At 51.3% G+C, this 21,844-nt stretch overlaps 1 protein-coding gene across 1 annotated transcript in view; it reads right to left on the reverse strand.

Moving 5' to 3' along the window:
• Window positions 1-6: 6 nt before the first annotated feature.
• MYO10 (myosin X) overlaps window positions 7-21,844 on the reverse strand; it is a 181,843-nt gene continuing 160,005 nt past the window's right edge. Inside the window, exons 28-41 of the mRNA XM_040977322.1 lie at window positions 18,258-18,353; window positions 15,115-15,208; window positions 14,439-14,494; window positions 12,643-12,785; window positions 12,246-12,440; window positions 10,969-11,126; window positions 7,951-8,074; window positions 6,882-7,179; window positions 5,869-6,076; window positions 4,864-5,000; window positions 3,979-4,099; window positions 3,111-3,566; window positions 1,486-1,677; window positions 7-278 (exon numbers count right to left, since the gene is read on the reverse strand). Coding sequence (XP_040833256.1) covers window positions 177-278; window positions 1,486-1,677; window positions 3,111-3,566; window positions 3,979-4,099; window positions 4,864-5,000; window positions 5,869-6,076; window positions 6,882-7,179; window positions 7,951-8,074; window positions 10,969-11,126; window positions 12,246-12,440; window positions 12,643-12,785; window positions 14,439-14,494; window positions 15,115-15,208; window positions 18,258-18,353 — 2,380 coding nt within the window. The 3' untranslated portion in view covers window positions 7-176. The remainder of the gene's footprint in view (window positions 279-1,485; window positions 1,678-3,110; window positions 3,567-3,978; window positions 4,100-4,863; window positions 5,001-5,868; window positions 6,077-6,881; window positions 7,180-7,950; window positions 8,075-10,968; window positions 11,127-12,245; window positions 12,441-12,642; window positions 12,786-14,438; window positions 14,495-15,114; window positions 15,209-18,257; window positions 18,354-21,844) is intronic.

Raw genomic sequence — 21,844 nt, forward strand, 5'->3', positions numbered from 1 at the left:
ATTGTGCAGACTGTTAAGGTGTGGACAGCTTATACACAGCCACGGAAGCGGGCAGGGTGACAGGACCCTGGGAGACTCCTCCCTCAGAGCCGGGGCTTCCAGGAGGGCCAGGCAGCTCTGCTCGGGGCCTGAGGGCGGCACGTCGGGGTTGCAGGCGTGTGGGTTCACTGCCACCCTCACCTGGAGCTGCCCCGGCTGCTCGTGGAGCGTGTGGTGCTGTAGCGCTTCTTCACGATCATGCTGATGTAGGCTTTCATGAGCTTGGCCACGTCCACCACCTGCCAGGAAGTGGAACCACACACGGTCAGGAGCCTCTGCTGGCTCAGGAACCCTGCCCGGTCACTAGGTCTTCCCTGCCCACCCTTCCTGCCCAAGCCACCTGGGGTGTTCAATGCTAATCTATGCCTCAAGCTTTGCAGGAAGCTGAGAGTTCAGCTGCTTTCAATTCTTCCTAGCCAAGTGTCCAGGGAGCTGATGCTTTCCCAGTGTGCACCACCACAGAACTGACCTGATGGTCAGGGTCAGATTGTAGACACTGGAGGCATCAGGAGAGGACTGATGATGTCCACTGAGGGGAAATGTTCAGGCGTGGAGCTCACGGCCCCAGCCTCAGATCGCATCCTTCAGTCCGTCAACCGGATGCCATACAGTGCTTTTACCAGGACTGCCAGGATGGGCTCCCAAGACATTGGTGCTTCTGCTCCATGAGCCAGGACCTGCTCTCGACGTCCAGGCTCCCTCCTGTGCTCTGGGCCTACATGCCTCAAAGCAGGCTAGATTGCTGCTAAATGTATCCCAACTCATCACTGTGATCCCCCTCACTGTCCTGCCATCACCCACACTGGGAGATCCCACAGCAGGCTTCTGGTGTCTGCCGGACTGAACCAAGCCATGTAGCCTCCTTGGCTCAACCCTGGCACCGCATCGCTGGCTGATCACACCACCTGGTTCCTCCCAGCCTCCCCGCTCCTAGCAGCAGGTGCCTGGGGGTAGCACACCATTCAGTGCTGTTCACACCCTCACAGCTGCTCTCTGGAAGCCTCCATGGCTTCTTGGATTATCACAGTTTTGAAGCCTGGCAGCAGACAGCTCCTAGCTTTCTAGGCTGTGTGTTCGGCTCTGCAACCCTGATCAGCTGTGTCCGGCGCAGCAGGCCTCTCAGCTCCCTCCGCTTCGTGTACAGCATCAGAACCAGCCAACCTGCCGTGGTTCGCTGGCTGCAGGCTTCCCTCACTGCCAGCCACAGCCTTTGCCTCTTCCCCTCCTCCCTGGCGAAGCTCCGGAGTCTATGGAGCCCATTGCTCTGTGCAGATTGTGCAAGGAATGGAGTGTCACACGTGGAGCAGCTGGGGAGGGACCACCACACTCTTTTCTTCACAGACATTAGAGAGAAATACTCGAATAAGATGCTCTGGCCAGAGGCATCCCGGGAAGGGCTATCCTGTACCTTGCTGAGACCAAGCTGTTTTGGTTCTTGCCTCTTACCTCACTGGTTTCAAAGAGCAGCTCCCTGTCGTCCACCACGATCTTGTATGTGTTGGCCAGCGGTGCTCCAAAGGACAGGATGTGCTCGTACTGGAAGACCTCCAGCGGCCTCCCCTCCCCACGCTTATAGACGGAGACGGCCTCGGCGCTCACACCCAGCCAGAGCTCCTGGGGGAAGCCGCCTTCCTTGCACTGGTGGGTGAGATAGTATTAGAGGCCGATCACAAAGCATGCACAGGCCTACGGCCCTCAGCACGGGACAGTGAGTGCACTCAGTGAGCAAGTCCACTCAAGCGACTGGCATCCGAGCAACGGTGCCCCTTAGCTATCCTGGTGGGTTCTCGGCTGCTTGAACCACCTTGCGCATTTGGGGAGATTGGATTGGTACGGTCCAACACCTAGCTGTCACTCTCATTTCTTTTTGTATCTTGAGCAACCTGACGATGTCTGCTGGCTGAGGAACTTGACACGGACCTCCCAATCCTCCAAGCAGCCCAGGCAGGCCCAGTGGTCTAGATCTGCCTCCAGTTCTGTCTGGGATGGTGCTTCCTCCAGCACAAAGCCTGGCTTCCCAGAGGAAAAGGCCCTGTCGCTCTGTGCTGAGCAGTTTTTGTTCCTTTTTGCAAGGAGAGCACGGTTCTGTATGCACAGTGGAGGTGGGGTTTGTGCAGTTTAATCATACAGCAATGGGAGACAAGAGCAACCCACGCATGAGGGATAACAAGTCCGGGGAGAGGAAAGTTAGGCAGGCTGCAAAGAGCAGGTGCATGGTGCAAATGTCTGACTGGCTGATGCGAGGCAACAAACGGAACCTCAGCAACCCACTCCCAAGTAGCATCTCACAGAAAGCCTAAAGGGCTCCTGGACTGAATCTGTAGACTTTCACAGAGCTTCCATTTGAACTCATCAGGCAATGTGCAGACCTACTGTGCTCCTAAGAAAAACAAAAGCATCTCTAGAACAGGGGCTGCCCAACTCTTCTGGCAGGGCCAGAGAGTAAAACATTTCAGACTTGGCAGGTCATCTCAATCAACCCTGCCACTTGTTCACAAAAGCAGCCAAAGAAAATACGTAAAGAAGCGAACCTGGCTGTGTTCTCTTTAAAGTGCACTGACATACAAGAAGGGGCAGTGCCTGGCCACCATGCCCACACTTTGCCAAATTCTCCTGTGGACTGTTAGCAGGCCTCCCCTCCAATGTCCACATCAGGAAGACAGAACCAAATGAATGCTGGGTTGATGATAATGGCCAACTTCTAATTACGAAGTTGAAATTATTACCCTCCAAGAGATGGTTCCAACAAAAATCTAACAAAAATATAGCCAAAGTTCCTAAGTTGTGTATATCTTTGACTTTTTTTAAATTTAAAATGTAGATTGTATAACCTCCATGAGAAAGAATAAAGTTAATAACAAATACACATCTCAATTGTGTCTTACTTTCTATTCTACATAAGCATTTTCTGCAAAGAGGAGGAAAAACCTAGGAGTGGTGGGAGACATCCAAAGAGCCAACTGTCCCATCTCGCTCTCCTTCCAGATGGCCAGGGGTCACCTGTCCCCTCCTCCGTCACCCTGAGGCGGCGGCCCCCCATCTGCCCACAGCATGCAATAGCTCCTTCTTACCTCCACATCGAAGAGTGTGGACCCGTAGCCAGGCCATTCCTTGATCAAGGCCATGTACTTGGCCATGGCCTGCTCCTGGCTCATTCCCTGAAATTTCTTCCACTTGTCCAGGATGCTGGCACGAACAGAGCAGACTTCTTCCTTCACCCACATGTCCAGCATCTGCTCCTCCTCGGCCTTCTGCTTCCCCACGGACCCCGTCCGGAAGCTTCGCCTCAGCGTGCCCTCCAGGAAGCTCGTCCGTCTCTTCTCCAGCCGCTCACACTGCGGCGTGAAGCTCTTGGTGGACTGGCTGATGCGGGCCTTCAGTCTCTGTAGCGAATACACTTCCTCCAGGGCTGGGATGGCCGTATGCAGCGAGTAATCTCCCTGTAGGTACTGCAGCCGCAAGGCAGCCAGGACCTGCAGGCTCTCCTCCGGGGCAGGATGGTGGCCGTGGATGACCGCTTCATGGGCCTGAAACGAGGTGGGCAACAGCCTCACGGTCAAGGTGCTGCCGTGCCCCAGGACGCTGCACGACTTGCTGAACTCCATCAGGACCTCGTTTCAACGCTGCTTTTCCTGACCAGCCCACCGTCACCCCTCCCCACTTCTCTAAATCTAAATTTCTCCCCTGCACGGATCCCACTGAAGTCATGCCACGTGTTTTACACCTTATGGTATCTCTCCTTTTCTCTTGTAAGGAGAAATGTTGCTGGCACAGACATTCACATGAACACGCACAGCTCCATTGGGCATCTGGCCTCAGCTGCGCCAGGAAGACACGCACGCACTGCCCCCAGGCTGGCTGGGGACGAGCAGGGCAGGTGAGTGCGTGCGGCCGCCCCGCCCTCGCCCAGAAAGGAATGTCCCTGCGCTTTCCTCTTACCTGTTCAAACATAAATGCAAACTCCACGCTGTCCTTTGGCACACTGTCTGTGTCCAGAAAGCAGTACAGCTTGAAGTAGAATTTCCAGGGCAGGTCCCCTGTGTCTGCCGTGGCAGCAAGCCTAAAAAAGTCACAGAAACTCAGAAGGCAGAAATCCGAGGGCGACCCACCACGGGAGCGAGGACTTGCTCAGCACTTTCATTTAAACAGAGCTGGGAAGCAAGCTTCTTCTACCCAGTGTCACCTTGAGAAAACCAACAAGCCATCCCCTGAACTATATAAATGATATAAAAAATAAAATTTAAATTAGAAAGAAAGAAAGAAAACCAAGAAGCAGCCTTGAGCGAGATCTGGGCTAACTACTGTTTCCTGAGGGTCTCAGCTAAGCATCACGCAGAATCCGCAGGAAGAAGCTAAAGCTAGCTCTTCACTTCCTTTGCCCAGATTCTCACAGCTTACAAGCCTTAGCAAAAATGGGTATGAGTGTTCTCGTCGGGGCCGTGCTTACACTGCACACGCTGTGCTGGCCCGGAACACGGCGTGGCACATCAAACAGCCCTAAGGCCACTTTCTAAGTGTACGAGCTGGCTTGAGCCCATCGGCCTGATTTCAAAGCCAATGACAAACGAAAGCCCGAGAATCTGAGAACCCTAAGATCCTGGGCACAACAGGGCCCTGAGAGTGGCCAAAAGGCCCCAAATGAGTTCCATGACGTTTCAGATCAGAGCCTTCTCTAGGCATGGAGACACACAGCAGTGAGCAGACAGAAAACACCCAGCACACCCCCAGCAGGCAAAGCAGACAGCAAGGCACCGAGATGGGGCAGGCGAAGGCCGAGCCCTTTCTTTATGCCCCCTTCTGGCAGTTCCAGGAGATGGAACTTACTTCTCAAACTTGGCTAAAACATCCGCCACGATGGTTCGGCTCTCAATGGCTTTGTCGACGTGGCCGTTGTACTCGAACAGGGCGAACATGTTCCTGCTGTCCTCCATGGCCAGGCCTCGGATCAGCTTCTCCACTACCTGCAGGACACACGTGAGGCTTTCAGCTCCATGGGCTGGGCCCTCCATGCCTTCACCCCAACCTGGAGGGAGCTGTCGGTGCCAGTCGGGGGTCCAGGCAGCCCCCTAAAACCACCTTGGAGGTTACCCCGGAGGTTCAGAGGTGCTCCCTGGCCCTTGCTCCTTAAAAATCGACTGCACCTCTTCTTTATCAAAAGACCACAGGGTAACACTCTATTGACTACAGGACAGATGCTGGACTGACTTCTTGCACACCCATACTACAGATGGGACTAGTCCTAGTGAACCTACCGGGCATCCCTACTTAGGGCACACTGTCCAGTGTCACAGCAGAGGACGGGCCTGGCCACTGTCAGCCTGGGAAGTGAACCTGGTTCACTAGGGAGGGCATCTCCCTTTCGCCCCATCATAGAGTCTCTTCTGCAGGACAAGCTTAAATCCCAGCAGTTCTCAGATACAGTCACGCGCGCCAAGAAACAGGTGATTTCAACAGCATTTCTTGCCCACGAAAAGCATTGTGGGGTTTTATTACACTATCCTTGGAGCCAACTGGTTTCATAATACCAAGTTTACATTTCCAGAAGGAAATACGTTTCCCTAACCCAGTATTTTAGATAGACCCGTGTGCTGTGACACCCTGCTCCCCATCACAGTGGGTCCCGCTGAGCTGGGTCTGCCATCGCCACCAGATGCTCAGAGGCTCAATTACTGTCTCAGGTTTTTCGGCATGAGTTTAACTCCGCACTCATCTCCGTGCGGTTGGCTGTGGGTTCCCCTTTTTAACCTGCTTGCTGAGCAGCTGTGCACGACAGCCCAGCTGCTATGTACAGTCTCCCTGTCCAGCACACACCAGCAGTTACACGCTCACCTCCCCGGCCGTGGTGTGGGAGTTGATGGTGATCTTGCAGGAGCCTCCTCCGTGGCAGTACACCGTGGACGTCATTTCCTGCCTGTGGATCAGCGCTTCGATCTCATCCCGGGAAGGCACAAACTCTCTGCATTTGGTTTTCTTCAGAGATTCGTAAATGAAGAGGGCATATTTTTCCATCTCGGTTCCTGGAAACTGTTCCCGTATCCTAGGAGACAAACAGGGACTGTCAATTGCTAGCTAGAGGCTGGCTGGCTGGCTGTGGGTGGTGGGGCTGGGGGCAGCAGATCAAGATGGAGAAGCCCCCACCCCGCCGAGCTCACTGCTTCAAGGAATCGCATCTATCCTGAGCCAGCCAAAGCAGAAGTAGCTTTCAGCTGCTCTTGTCACATACGTGGGGACGATAGCTAGGTTAATCAGCTTTGCGAACATAAGCATTTTTATTTTTAAATATACCCCATAACGTCACATTGTGAATCTGCTGAGCAATAAAATTTAAAAAATAAACAAAACCCAAAATATGAAACAAAATCTTAGATTATTTCCACCTGTTTGATTCTCAACAACTATCCAATTTGGGTCTTTCTTCTGTTCATAATGAAAAGTGGTAATTTAAGGTAGCCAATGTCCCACACATCAGGACACTTCCACCTACAGTGATGTGGTTCCTGTAACAGCCTGAGCGGCTGAAGGAGGGATAGGAAGGAAGCCTGTGCCTTGCAGGCTGGGCCGAGAGACCCACCCAGGTGCTTGGATCTCACGGGGGACCTGCAGCGCCGGCCATGTGGACAGCTCTGCCCAGCTCTGCCCACCCGGATCTCACAGGGGACTCGTAGCACTGGCCATGTGGGCAGCTCTGCCCAGCTCGGCCCACCCGGATCTCACTTGGGACCCATAGTACCAGCCCTGTGGGCGGCTCTGCCCAGCTCGGGCGGCCTGGATCTCACAGGGGACTCGCAGCACTGGCCATGTGGGCAGCTCTGCCCAGCTCAGCCCGCCTGCCACACGCTCACCTCTTCAGATGGAACTTGAGGTACTTGAGAATGCCACGACTGGGCAGGAAGGTGCAGCTGAGGCAGGTCAGGATCTGCCAGCTGTACAGGTTGCCCATGCTGCCGGGGTGTGGCACCTTGGTGGTCTGCTTGATGAGCTGGCAGTACAGCTCATCACGCAGCGGGCGGAGGTCGTGCCCAGTCTGCAGGATGCCCTGGATGATGGGGATGGGGTCAGACATGGACTCCAGCTGCTGCAGGGAATTGAATATCTTGATGGCTTCATCCTGAAGGGTGGTATAACCTTTGTCTTTGAGTACTAGGAAAAGCAACAGAGTGGACCAGTTACAAAGAGGGGCTCAGAACAGCTGAGAGCAAAGCAGGTAATTGATGCTGCCAAAACAGAGGGAGCTGAACTCTGTTCAGGGAAGTGAACTTCATATCTAAATGTTAAAGTATGCTTGTTGCCCAATACTTTCTTTACTTGGAATGCACATATTTAGGATCTAGTTCTGTGGAACAGGTTTCCCTTTATGATAGGGTTAAATCCCAATAAACTCCTTACTGAATCGGAAACATCTTACACGGAAAGCGCCTTCAATACATTTAACCTGCTGTCCATCACACAGTCCGGCCTCTGTCGCCGTGAAGTGCCCAGGGCACTTGCATCTGCCTCCAAATGGGCAGCTTACCGACCCCAGGGCTAGCCTGTAACGAAGGGCTGTGTGTCCCAGACGCCCTGCATGCCAGACACAGACTGTCTGCTGCTCTTGTCACATCCTCTAGTTGGCCACGTCCATATTAGCCCTTGTACACTGGACAGCACCTGTGCAGTGAAGACTTCGTGTGTGCTGAAGTTCAGGCGGAATGCTGGCTTTTCTGCCTCCCACTTCAAACTTTCCCTTTATCATAACCTAACTCTGAAATCCCCCTGCAAGAGGAAACCTGAGTACAGGTGAGCTTTAACTCCATTTGGGACAAGAAAGAGCCCAAGTTCAAACCCATCCTGCTCTGCGACAGCTACTGAGTGTACGGTGCAGACGGCAGCCAGGCCTGGGAGCTGGGAGTGCGGGTCGGGGCGTGGACTCACAGTTGAGGTTGATGTCCCCGTAGGGCAGGGGCAGCAGTGGGGAGTGCAGCGGGTGCTGGGTGTAGCGCAGGATGGGGTTGCGCTTGTAGATCTGCTCCACCACATCCGCGTTCAGGCAGTTCTCCTGGCATCAGGACAAAGCAAGACACTCACAAACCCAGCCGTGTGTGTGTGCACGCGCGCGCAGCAAGCAGCTTGAGGAGCCTCGGTCAGCCTGGTGAAGCTGCCAGCATTCCCCAGCCGGGGCCGATGGTCCACAGCACACACACTGGGATCTGGGTCTGAAGGCAAATCACAGACACACCACGGCTCATTCTCTAGGTTTTGCGTGCATCTACTTCCTCAAGTTATTTAAACATTCCCCCTCTTGGGCTGGCAGTTGTGGCGTAGCATGTTAAATTGCCGCTGCAGTGTCACCAATCTACAGGGGCACTAGTTCAAGTCCTGGTTGCTCCATTTCCAGTACAATTCTTGGCTAATGTACCTGGGAAAGCAGTGGAGGAAGGGTCAGGTACTTAGGCCTCTGTACCCATGAAGGAGACTGGAGAAAGCCTTTGGCTCCTTTAATTGGCCTGGCCCACTGTCTGTTATTGCAGTCATTTGGGAAGTGAACCAGCACATGGAAGATCTCTCTGTAACTCTGTCTCTCAAATTTAAAACAAAACAAAAAAGGAGGGATGGCTGGCAGAGTGGCTCAACAGGCTAACCTAATTCTTCATCTACAAGCATCTTATCGGGGTGCCAGCTGTTCTACTTCTGGTCCAGCTCTTTGCTTACGGCCTGGGACAGTAGCAGAGGATGACCCAGGTCCTTGGGCACCAGCACCCATGTGAGACCCGGAAGAGCCCCCTGGATGGGCTCAGCTCAAGCAGTTGTTGCCAGTTGGGTGGAGAAGCAGTAGAGGGAAGATCTTTCTCTGTTTCTTCTTTTCTCTGTAAATCTCTTTCAAACAAAAATAAACAAATCATTTTAAAAAATCCACTTAAGCTCATTGGAGTGGCTTTCAGTGGAATTGTATTTCTTTAAAAAAAAATCCCTCTATAGATAGCAAATTTGAAATACTGAAATTCTTCTGCTAATAAAACAGTTACCCACCACACAGCCAAATCATGTGATCTGTAATCCACGGTAACAACGCATATTGCTGGTTCTGCACCTGTTCTTTTTAAAAAATGTTTATTCATTTTTACTTCTTTGAAAGGCAGAGTGACAGAGACACAGAAAGAATCTTGCACAGGCCGGTTTACTCCCCAGCTGCCCACACACAGCACAAGGCTAGATAAGGGTGAGGCCAGTGCCAGAGACTCCAGCAGGTCTCCCACGGGGATGGCATCAAGGACTTGGGCCGTGAGAAGGAAGGAGCATCTGCAGCAGGAGTGGGACTCGATCTTAGGGACTGTGATAGATGTGGCAGTCACAGGCGGCTTAGCTCACTGTGCAGAAACACCAGCCCCCGCACCTGCTATTCTGTAGTCCCTGTACTCCTGAAAACTACATTGTTACTTTACTCCAGGGAAGAGCCTTCCACCTGTCTGCTTTCCCTTTCCTGTGGAATGAAAGAGAACCTCTTCGGAGAATTCATGAACACGCCAACCAGGGATATAGGAAAGGTAAAAGGAAAAGCTGGAGGAGAGAGAACCGCTCTTTCTGTCAGCCATTCCATCTCTATTATGAAACACTTTCAGCAACATCCAACGGAAAGCCAGGGAAAAGAGACATGTAAAAAAAATTACTTACACAATTTCTACAGACATATTTAGGGTAATCAGTCTTGAGCGTTTTTCACCTTTGGACAATTTTATGTGCTTTTAAGCGTCTACATTCTAATTAATCATATAATATAAAACTAAGAAAGACACAGCTTTGGAAAGAGCATCTGACTGATACGTGATTTGTAAAAGTTAACTATTAAAAAGGCAGACAGAGACAGAGAGCTCTTCCATTCATCAGTTCTTTCCCCAAATGTCCACAGCAGCCAGGGCTGAGCCAGGGCTGAGCCAGGAGCCACGGACTCCATCAGATCTCCCCCCGTGGCAGGGACTCAAGCTCTTGAGCCATCCCAGGCTGCCTCCTTGTGAGCACATGAGCAGGAGGGTGGACTGTAAGAGCCCAGAGCTGACTGCAGGCACTCCGCCACGGGGTGTCCTAACTGCTGGGTCAGATGTGCGTCCTAGCACATGATTTTATATACTTACTTCTTACCTGGTGAACATCATCAGCATTAGGCTACAGACTTGGATTCTGAGCATTTGGGGTACCTCATAGGGACCCACGTGTTACAGGTCCTCTGGGCTCTGCGGAAGCCCACTTGGATGATCCAGAAACAATCCAGTGAGGTCAGAATCATGTGCTACTTCTGCAAGGTTCTCAGCAGGGCTGAAACACGACCTGCGACAGAGCAGGTGTTCCCCACTCCAGAGGGGCCTCATGCCCGTGAGCAGGGAGCCCTAGGCTCCAGCTGCAGCCCACTGCCCTGCCATCAGCACGAGGTAGGAGGATCCACTACAGCAGCCACATTCCACATCTCCCAGAGACGTAAGATATCCTTAGCAGGAAAACTTACTTTAAGGCTGCTAGAGGTAGCCAAACTCAAACAAAATTAACCAGGAACCAGCTTGGATAAACACAAAACAAATGGGGCCTAGCTCAGTGGCTCAGTTGGCTAATCTTCCCCTATTCAAGCACAGACATCTCATATGGGCACCAGTTCATGTCCTGGATGCTCCACTTCTCATCCCTGCTTGCGCCCTGGGAAAGGAGTTGAGGACAGCCTAAAGCATTGGGGCCCCGCAACTGTGTGGAAGACCTGGAAGAAGCTCCTAACTCCTGGCTTCGGATCGGCTCAGCTCTAGCCATTGTGGCCACTTGGGGACTGAACCAGTGCATAGAAGATCCTTCTGTCCTTTTCTCTATAAAATTTGCCTTTCCAATAAAAATTTTAAAATTTTAAGAGAGAAAGAAAGAAAAGAAAAAGAAAACAGACTGAGCTTGCCTGACACCTCTGAGACCTAGTCTTACCTTGATGTCTTGAATCAGCTGCTGAGTGGGCGTGTCAATCGGGGCCTTGGTGTCTGTGACATTCTGAATGGCGCTGGACCAGCGGGTGGCCTCGTTGAGCAGCTTGGTGTAGAGCCTGTAACAGTGTTTGCGGCCGTACACGGTGACATTCCAGTAGCCTGCGACAGTAGCGGGGCACGTGACTCAGCTTCGGGGACAAGAGTGATGTGTGTGCACTAGAGCCCCCAGAAACTCATCCTCAGGAGCAGCCCACGCCACCTGCGACCCAAGCCCTTTTGAATTCAAGTTCTTTAATTCAATGGATGCTTGAATAATTCCTGCAAGAGCTGTGCCCTGAACCAGGGATGGAGTGACGAACCCAACACTACAGACCTCTTGTGACATTAACAGCTGAGAGAGGCAGATAAATTACACTAGTAGACCCAGAACTGAACACACGATGGTAACATCTGCTGTGAAACAAGGAGCAGCGTAAGCTCAGGAACAAGCCCCTTGGACTTCTGGCTCCTCCCTTCCTGCTTCCTGCCTCCCCTCCCCGGCCACTCTCTGCAGAAGAGAACGCAGGTGCTAAGCCATCTATGTGCACAGTGCACCTGTCTGAACCTGCATCCTGGGTGTAGCAAGACATGGCAGCCACGTGAAAGAAATCAAAATGATCCATCTTCCAGGGGCAGTTTAAAGATGTTGCACACTCTACATCAGGGGCTTGGGCTTGACCCCTAGCTCTCCTCCTGCCCCCAGTATCCTGCTGACGCCCACCCTGGGGACAATGGTGGTGGCTCCAGTCATCGGGTCTCTGCCACTGACGCAGGGGTGAATCACACACCCAGCTTCAGCCCTAAGAGTGAAGGTGAGCTGAGAGGAGGGAAGGCTCTCTCATGGCATCTAAAGTAAGTTCAAGAAAAATAAGCAACTTTGTAGAAACGCTTTGAAAACACCCAAAGAGCTCTGTACGCTTGCATCTGCTTTCCTTGCTATTAGGCTGTGTTAAACGGTCAACATGTACCCCAGACAGGCACTTGACCCCTGTGGGGTAGAAAGAAAAAGGAAGCAAATGCAGCTCAACCAACACACAGCTTCCTGTGGGACTCCTGCACCTGCTCCTGGTCCTTCTGAGGCTCTCCAGGTCGCCATAAACCAAGTCTCTTTATCAGAGGTGACAAATGCACTGCTCTCAGAGCTCACCATGCACAGCCTCAGAAGGCGGACCCATGGGAGACCGCCACCCTTGGCTCCGACCAGCCCGAGCCCGTGATTGGAGCTCAGGACAGAGCTACCTGTCTCTTTGAAGATCTTCTCGTCTGGGGGTACGACTGAGCAGAGGCTGGTCAGGACCAGGGTGCCCAGCTTGAGCGCGTTTTTCTCCGAGCTCTTGTAGTAATCCAGGGAGTTGTGCGTGAGGACGAACCAGCGCTTCTTCAGTTTCAGGGAAGACATCTTAGGACTGTTCTTCACTTCCTTGTGCAGCCACCCTGGCGGGCCAAGACCCCAGTGTCAGTGAGAAAAGATGTGAAACCTCAACTGCCACTCAGTCACCTATAGGATGCTACCAAGAGCTGACCTCTGTGCTAGAAAATGAACATTTAAAAACCCGATTTTAAAAAAAATCAAACCACAATGTTACAAGACATCCAATCAAGAGGAGGAAGGGCCCGGCTCAGTGGCAGTAGGTACCTCGCACGATGAACTCCTGGCCCTCCACGCGCGTGTCGCCCTTGGATCTCTGCAACAGCGTGATCCAGTGGTGCATCTCCTCGGGGGTGTCGGCGTTGCAGTGCAGCACCCGGTTGGCCGTGATGATCACGAACGAGTTGGGTCTGGGCGATAGGGCGGCAAGGAGGCAGACCTCTTAGCTTGGCTGTCAGCAACCCCTCTGCTCGCACCCAGACTAGAAAGGCTTTCCCCTGGTCTAGGGGTCACAGCAAAGCGTGGGGTGTCAGAATCCTCATTTCACAGTGAGGTAAGCCTTGTTGGGTTTTGCAGGATTTGGTGCACCATTAACCTTTACACTGGGAAGAACACATTCACGTGGGAGGTTCTGGAAGGAAAGCATTTCTTCACGAAAGACTTTCCAGATGAAACTGAATTCCGGAAAGGCTAAACAAGGCAACTACAGGGGAAAATTCTTTTTTGTGGCCTCCCCAAAGTCAAGTTCTTCCTGCTTTGGTGAGGATCTCTATGGGCCGTGAGGGACAGATTAGATGCTAATAAAAGGAGAGGAGGGGTCAACAGGTGCACCCGGAACATCTCACAGGCTGGATGATGTCCCATACACACAGCCTCCTGGGCCGTGTTTTCAAAGGAATCTTACAAGACAACACAGTCACAGGTAACGCAGTGATGCCCACTGACTTTCTCCTTCATCTCTTTTTGTCTGCCAATGCCCTGAACCTGCCACAGGCTCGTGCTTACACGAATCCCTCCACCCAACTCAGCAAATGTAAATTTGCTCTTGCCAAGTTCTCAAATGTTCACTACCTCAAAACGCTGCCCAAGTTCAAGACAAAGCTGAACTTGACTGCAGCTGGCATGGAAAGCTACGCCACAAGGCTGCCCTTGAGGTGCCTTTCAAAAATTAAAAGATCTTTCTACAGGTGGAAAGAGAAACAGGTGGGCGTTTCAGGAAGTGAAAACAGTGAGCAAGCAGGCCTGGTACTAAGCACAGGTTGAGGTCTGCCCAGGTTCGTGCAGCAAAGGTGCTGGGAGGAAGAGAAAGGTGCAGAGAAGGGGAGGTGAGAAGACACCGGGCTTTGATGACTGAAACGGCAAGCACGCGTTTGAGATCCCAGGCCAGCGTCAGGTGGAGCAGGCGGGCTATTAAAACTAAAGGACCTTGGTGCAGTGCAGCACTGATCCATGGGAGGGGAATGAAGACCCCAGAATTGTAATTTTGCTCATTAAATATTGTTTCTGCCTTCAATGTTAATTAATACAAGTGTCTTCCTTTCTGGTTATCTGAGGGCAGAAGTCATCTTCGCTTCTGAATCGGTTAGCGATGTTTCTTAGTTGGCTGCAGGCCAGAAACAAAACGCACAAGCAGTAAAGCAAGAGCGATGAACGATGCAGCTCATTGGGTGCAGAGCCCCAAGGTGCTTTGTCTTCAAATGCATAGGGGAAGAGCTACGTCAAGCCAAGCGGATGCCTGGCTTTAAGATGGTCTGTGGAATCTTCTTCAGGTTCCCTAGGCTGGGACGCCTGTCCAAGCAGCTGTTCTCCTCCTGTAAGAACCCCAGGGAAGATGATTCCTCTTCTGCTTTTGTTTTTGCATTAAACACCTGAAAAAGGTTCCCACTGTCTTCTCCAGGCTCTGAAGACAGCAGGGAAGAGGACTCCAGGATGATGTAAAGTTGGGTACCAAGAAGGAAGACCTTGCATGGCACAGGGTCTACGCAGCCCAGGGCGGCTCGAGAGCCTGTGCCACAAGCACATGGCCTGGCAGTCCTGTGACCTGGAGTCACGACCAAGCTTACCTGTCAGGGCTGTCGGAGGCACACACGGAATCGATCAGCCCCACATCCAACGTGCCCTGGAAAGGAGAGGAGCAGGTGAGAGATGTCGTCCACCAGGATGCCCAGGACAGTCCTATTCCCCAGGTCGCAGCCCCCTGAGGCAGCCTGCTTTCTGAGCAAAGCAGCCCCTTCACCAGGGCAGACAGACAGCTTGGAGTGCTGGGCTCCAGCCACTTTTCCTGTGATGGGTCACTCCTGTTCTCACAGTATGGTCAGTGCAGAATGTCCAGGAGCTTTTGAAAACAGTACACATTTCTGACTTACAAAGTGAGCTTTCAGCAAGTGAAACCCTGGGTTTTCGGTTTTCCTTACATACAAATGAGACGATTATAACAAATACAACTGGAATTCATTATGTCGTGTGAAAGGGAAGTGCCATGTACTTCCAAAACTGTAAAAGGCCTCAGGGTGGGATCAGCTCAGCGTGGCCTTAGTACTTCCTTCGCAGAACCTACGCTTGCTTTGTATGTGATTTTTAACTCACATGGTTCTGCTTTCTTGCTGTGGCTTGAGAGCAAGAGAAAGAGAGAAAGAAAGAGAGAGAGAGAGAGAGAGAGAGAGAGAGGAGAGAAGAGAGAGAGAGAGTTGGCAAAGTCGCAGTCTTGCTTTCCCTCCCACTCCCCCGGGCTCCACGCACCACGGCGTTCTGTGGGTTGGCCTGCTCGTCATGCATCTCCCGGATCTCCTGGTCGGTGGACGCGTGGACCTGACTCAGCACACTGAACCACTGGCTGTGGGAGAGAGCAAGTGTTAAGGTGTGGCCAGCCACAGTCCCCTCCATGCCCACTATGCAAATGAAGCCTCCTCCTTAGCCACCAGGGGACAAAACCAAAGAAGGAGCCTGAGTGCTTGAAGCAGTAGGTTCCAGCTGTGGGACAGTGGTTCTCTCCAGCCCTGCTGAGCAGGACCAGGTCCTTGAGAAATTGGCAGCCAGAAAACAAACAAAAACCAGTCCTCAGTTCAACCAAAACAAAGACATTTAGTGAAAATATTACTTATAAATCTAGAGGACATTGGTTTATAAAATTCTCTTTTAAAATACGTTTTCATTTTTTAAAGATTTAAAGGATCTTTCGTTGTTGGCTCATTCCCCAAGTGGCTGATCCGAAGCCAAGAGCCAGGAGCCTCTTCTGGGTCTCCCACATAGGTGCAAGGTCCCAAGGCACTGGGCCATCCTCTACTGCTTCCCCAGGCCACAAGCAGGGAGTCGGATGGGAAGTGGAGTGAACCAGTGCCCATAAGGTATTACCAGTCATGTATGGTGGGGATTCAGACACTAGGTTATCATGTCAGGCCCTGTATGTATTTTTAAGAGAGAAAGAGACCTTCCATCTGCTAGTTCACTCCTCAAATGCCTGCAATAGATGGAGCTGGGCTGTGCTGCAGCCAGGAGCTAAGAACTCAACCCTGGTCTCCCACATGGATGGCAGGGGTTCAACTGCCACACACATGGCATGCATCACCAGAAAGCTGGAATTGAAAGCAGAGCTGAGACCTGAACCAGGTGTTTCTACAGGGGTGCAGGCATTCCCAAGTGGCAGCTTAACCACTGTGCCAAACACCTGCCCACTTTTCTTTCCAAAAAAGAATGCTCAGGGTGGGAGTTAACCCCAGCAGCTGTGACATCTGCATCCCCTCTCAGGCCACCTGCGCTCCATTCCAGCCCAACTCCAGCCTCCAGCTAACACAGATCCTGGGAGGCAGCAGTGATGGTGCAAGTAATTCTTGAGTCTGACACACGAAAGTCTTGGTCTGAGGCCTTGGCTACCAGCTTCGTCTGCAGCCAGACTCTCTGAGCAAGTGAGGACAGAACCAGCAGATGGATGCTCCTTTTGACTCTCTCTGCCCCTGGAATGTATTTATTTATGTTTGATTTCAAGGCAAGGAGGCCAATAATACAAGAGTGCATTCTCCTAGTGGCCACTCAATATGTCTTTCTCTTCATTCACAGAATGGTTTCCCAACTACCCGACTGGATTTCCACCCAAGTAAAGGAAACCACCGGAGAGCTGGAAACCAAGGGCACCTGCTTCAAGCAGAAGGCGGAACATTGTTTTAACTAAGGACCTCTTCCACCTTCATGTCAAAGGGATTTTCTTACTTTCAGCCTCATCAGAGTCAGAAAACATGTCGACTCCAGGAAACTCGAGCAGAACAAGTCATGATACAATCAGAACCACAGGCAAACGACCCCGAAGAGCCATCCACCCATTGGGCATTGGCGAAGCAATCAGCAAACGGGGCTGATTTTCAGACAGGCCTACAGACTGCCACCAAGTAATGCAGACAGGGAGGAACTAGGTCTGAGTCTGCCCCATGAACCCGAATTAACCAAAAGGCAAAACGGCAGTCATTGCTTTATAAAGTTCAAGAAAAATCCAAAATCAACAGTGAAAAAAAACATACATTCAAGATGTGGGCCATGTGGAATTACACTCACAGAAAAAGGGCAAAATCTGCTGGTACTTCCAACCTCTGTGGGTAACACTCTCCAATTACAAATTTCATTTCTTCAATCAAGAATTACTTGGGATATGAGAAGGACTTGGTAAAAATGTGTTCCACTGGCCAGGGTTTGGATAAGTTTTTGGCTAATACATTCTAAATTCAGCAGGTTCATCTGGGGCCGAAAACACACAGGACAGCTGCCCAGCACTGGCCTGTAATTCAACCAAAAAGCTGTGGGCATTCCCTTTATCACACAAAACTGCATGTGCTCACCAAGACGCCCAGACGGGCTGCTGGGGCTGTAATTTCAGGTCTGCTTGCTTTTCCAGTGTGTGTCAGAATTTATGGTTCCAAACAGGCTTTGGTTTGTTCCCACGGGAAGAGCTATTTTCTGATGTCTTGACCCTGAACACCGTTACCATGGTGTTGCATTAACTCAGAAACATCCAGGGGCCCCGAGAAGTCACTGGAAGGTTCCAACAGAGCATTGTGGGCCTCAGATTGAATCCTCATGAACTAGAAGAGGTTGTCTAGTAAGTTGAGTGGAAGACTGGCACTTCCAATATTACACCTCACAGGTTTACAGAGTGGCAAGTGACAGGACGGAGGCCCCATTGTGCTGCTGCCACAAGTCCTGCGATGTGTCACACTAAACAACGGATACCAGTTCTCCTGAACGCCTCAGCACCCCAACATGGACAGGAGGGGTCCAGAAAAGTCACACAAGCTTGCTCGACAAGGGACACCATGGTCCCTTGAACTCAGTGTCATTGTCAAAGACAAGCTTGCAGTGGGTTCCACCCTTCAGAAGCTTGTTTTCCTAGCCCAAGGCACTGCTATGAGAATGCAATCAATTCACGTATGTGAAGCATGTAGAACAGCACAGGAAATACAGCTCTAGCTCGACAAACCAAAACCTCTGGACCCCTCCTCTAAATGCCTCTGTGTTATCATGTACTGAACAGCCACGTGCTGGTTTAGGTCTCACGCAACATACAAGCTGCTCCCTCTCACACCTAGAGGGGAAGCTCGGAGCACCGAGTCTCTGTGCAGTTTACACATCCAGTTGACGACAGTATCAGCCAGGGCCAGGGTCACAGGGGTCTGTCTAGTGACAAATCCTGAGTCCTCTGCTTGACAAGAACACCTCTGCCCAGAGAGAAGCTCCCCCAGGGGGCAAGAACATAAATCCCAACTACCATCACGGACAAACCCAACTGGGAGAAGAACTAAAACCTGTCAGAGCCGGCAGACTACGCGGGCTCCATGCCGCGCTCCTGCGGCCACAGGGGGAGGACGTGGTCAGGACGAGGCCCACAGCGCACACCTCACCTGGCATCCTCCGGGGACTCGGCGATCAGGTGGAAGGTCCTGTCGGCCATGATGATGTCAATCCCGTTCTCCTTGCTGGTGTTGTCGATGATCTCTCTGCAGGGACAGCAAAGGCAGATCAGGGACACGCAATTCTTGATGACAGCTGAGAAAAGCAATCAGACAGGCTGGGATTTCCTATCTGAAATGTGTGAGCACAGCAGGGCTCGGGATCTTCAAATTTTAGAATATCTGAATATAGGTCATGAGGTATATCATGGCCATGGAATCCAAGTCTAAATATGAAATTCATTTATACTCGATACATGAAGGGGATTTCATATAGCACTGAGTTCCTGTTCCTGGCCTGTTGCCTGCATTAAAGGATGAACCACAGATGGGGGCTGTCTATCCAACTGAAAGAATAAAATAAAATAAAATTAAAAAGCAGGCTCCAGTCGCCTCTAGGGGGAGCTAGGCTGCTCTGCGCTTGACAGGGTGGAAGGATGGGGCGGCCAGCACAGACTCCCTCAAATGCATCTCGCCCCTGCTGATGGCTGCCATTCCCAGCCAGCCACCACTGGCTCTCACTCCCGCCTGCCACTTGTCTGGGATCCTCTTCTGATCTACACTGGGGTCAAAGCCACACAGTTTGGTTTGACTTCTTCCCATGGTCCCCTCAGGCCTGAGTTCTGTTAGAAACGTAGTCCCCAAAGCCACACTGTGTGATCAGGCCACCAGGGCTTTGCCTCCACGCACGGCGAGCGCCGAGCAGCCAAGGAGCTGAGGCTGCACCTCGCCTTTTGGCCCTCTTCTCCAAGTGCTCTCTGTTGCCTCCCATCTCGGTATGACGCAGAAAGAAGGCCCAGGCCAGACATGTCCACTTATTCTTGAACTTTCTAACCCTTAAACCACAAGCCAAAGACCTGCTCATTACCAGCGGCCAGCCTGAGTGTTCAGTGGCCGGGGCTGCCGTCCCCGACTTTCCTAACAAGGCAAGATTTTCATCAGGAGCTGGATGTGGAGCTTCACGCCCTCAGCACCTCCTGATCTCATCCTAACACTCCTGCACAGCAGAGGCCGAGAGACCGCCACACTTCAAATGAAAACATTTAAAGAGAGAAAGAGAAAGAGAGAGAGAGAGAGAGAGAGAGAGAGAGAGAGAAGGAAAGATATTTGCTATCTACTAGTTCACTTCCCAGAGTGCCACATAGCCAGGGCTTGGCCAGGCCAAAGCCAGGAGCCTAGAGCTTCTTCTGGGTCTCCAACATGGGGCCCAAGCACTTTGACCAATTTTTGGTGCTTTCCCCAGGCCATTAGCAGGGAGCCGGATTGGAAGTGTAGCAGCCGGGATGAGAACTGGTGCCCTTAAGTGATGCCGGAAAGGGCCACAATGTGGACTCCTCAAATAAATATTTTTAAAAAGAGGAAGGGCCCGGCGTGATAGCAGAGTGGCTTAAAGTCCTCCCCTTACTCACATCGAGAGCCTAATATGGGCGTCACTTCTAAGCTCAGCAGCCCTGCTTCCCATCCAGCTCCTTGCTTGTGGCCTGGGAAAGCAGTTGAAGATGGCCCAAAGCCTTGGGACCCTCTACCTGTGTTGGCGACCTGGAAGAAATTCCAGGCTCCTGGCTTCGGATCAGCTCAGCTCCAAACGTTTCCACCACTTGGGAAGTGAATCAGCAGATGGAAGATTTTCCTCTCTGTCTCTCCTACTGTCTGTATATCGGACTTTCAAAGAAAAAAAAAAAAAACCTTAAAAAAAAAGAGGAAGAAAGCAAAGAAGTTGGCACCATCAAGATGGCCCTCTTATGGAGAAAGAAAAAAACCTGAACTGATTGTCCTTTGGCTCCAACTACCAAGTACAAATGACAAGCAGGAATAGGTTAAGCAATGACCAGCTAAGCAAGCAGTGGATGCTGGGAACTGTTGGGGAAACACAGCTACTTCTTCAATTACAGGCAGCAAGGAAATACGGAGGAAAAATCTGAAAAGAAAGGCATGAGTTTAGACAAAGTCTAGGCCTTATTTGGATTCTGATTTGAAGAAACAAAACTGTCAAATCTTCATAACCCATGCCAACCAGAACACGACCTCTCCATTTGCAAAACTGGGGACTCTGAACAAGGAAACAATATTGCTTTTCACACCCACGGTAACGGGGTATTGTGATTACATATGAGAAAGAATTTTTAAACGCATACTCAAATATCTACAAATGGAAATACATGTCTGGGGTTGGTTTGAAAAGAATAATGGGGAACTGTTACTGTGGCAGAGTGGATTAAGCCAGCAATTCCAACGCTCCAATTCTCCAAACCGCATGCGTACTGGTTTAAGTCCCAGTTGCCCTACTTCCAACCCAGCTCCACGTTATGCGTCTGGGAAAGCAGCAGCGGTTGTCCAAATCTTTGTGGCAATGCACCTGTGAGTCACGGATGAAGCTCATGGCTCCCGACTCTGAGCTGGCCTTCATGATCACTGGAAGAGCTGTCTCATCTCTCTTAAAACGGTAAAATAAATGAATTCATTGGTCATAGAGACAGAGGGCAGGGAAGGAAGTCACGGATGGAGGGTTATTTCTTGTTCATGCGTTGACAGCCACTGAAAGCTGGGTCATGTGGACGTGGGCAGCCGTATACTCTACTACTTAAATAACTCATTTCAATCTAAAAAAATGAAAAGCCTAAACGTGCCTCCCTGCTTCACGGATCATGGCAGGCATGGCAGCAAAGGGGACACTGTGTGACTAGTTTAATTCTGATAAAGCACCCAGAGAAATTCCTGAAGTAGGGCAGAGCAAGCTGCGGAGACAGAGGCGTCCCTTGGCGTCTGTGGGGTGGGGCATGTTTCCAGGGTCCCTGGGGATGCCAAAGTTGGCAGATGCACTCGAGTCTCACACCAAATGGCAATCTATGCATTTAGCCACACACCTCCTGTGTATGTTCAGCATCCTGTTACACTTGAGATAGGTGTTATACAAACAGCTGTCCGGCTTCTTTGTTCAGGGAACAAGGACAAGAATAAACGCTCTGCGCATGGCCAGGACAGACATGATCTTCCTCACGTCCATTTTCCACCTGTGGCTGGTTGTATTTGTGGATGTGGAAACCATGGATAAGGGGCTGCGGTACCTCAGCTTCCTCTGCTGAAATGCACTACTATGTCATTCTCTCTCTCCTCGACCCACTGTCGGTCTCCCTCCCTCTCTGCCTCCTGGCCTTCGGGCTCCCCTTCCACAGTAGGAACAGGAAGGCAGGGTTCGGAGGAGACAGTGGGAGGTAACAGAGCCAGGCCCCATCTATTACTGTGGAATTCGGACTCCAATGTCCACACACCCACTCTTCCTCCTAACACCCCTACGGGGGCAATACAAATACTCAGGGCTCTGTTCTGGACATTTTACGACTTGACCTTAAAATTAAGCACATAAAAGCACTTTCCTCGTTTAACCTTCCACTTTCCATTGAATAATTTTCCAAAATTGCTGATGCTGCCAGATGAGAAACACCATTTCCTGCCCAAGTCTCATGACTTAGGAAGTTCATTTGATCTTTCCAAGCTTAGTTCACCAATCTTTTAAATATCTGTGGTTGGCCCAGTGGGAG

The sequence above is a fragment of the Ochotona curzoniae genome, unplaced genomic scaffold (genome assembly GCF_017591425.1).
Source record: "Ochotona curzoniae isolate NIBS_2020 unplaced genomic scaffold, NIBS_Ocur_1.0 contig_2754, whole genome shotgun sequence".
Classification (NCBI taxonomy): domain Eukaryota; kingdom Metazoa; phylum Chordata; class Mammalia; order Lagomorpha; family Ochotonidae; genus Ochotona; species Ochotona curzoniae.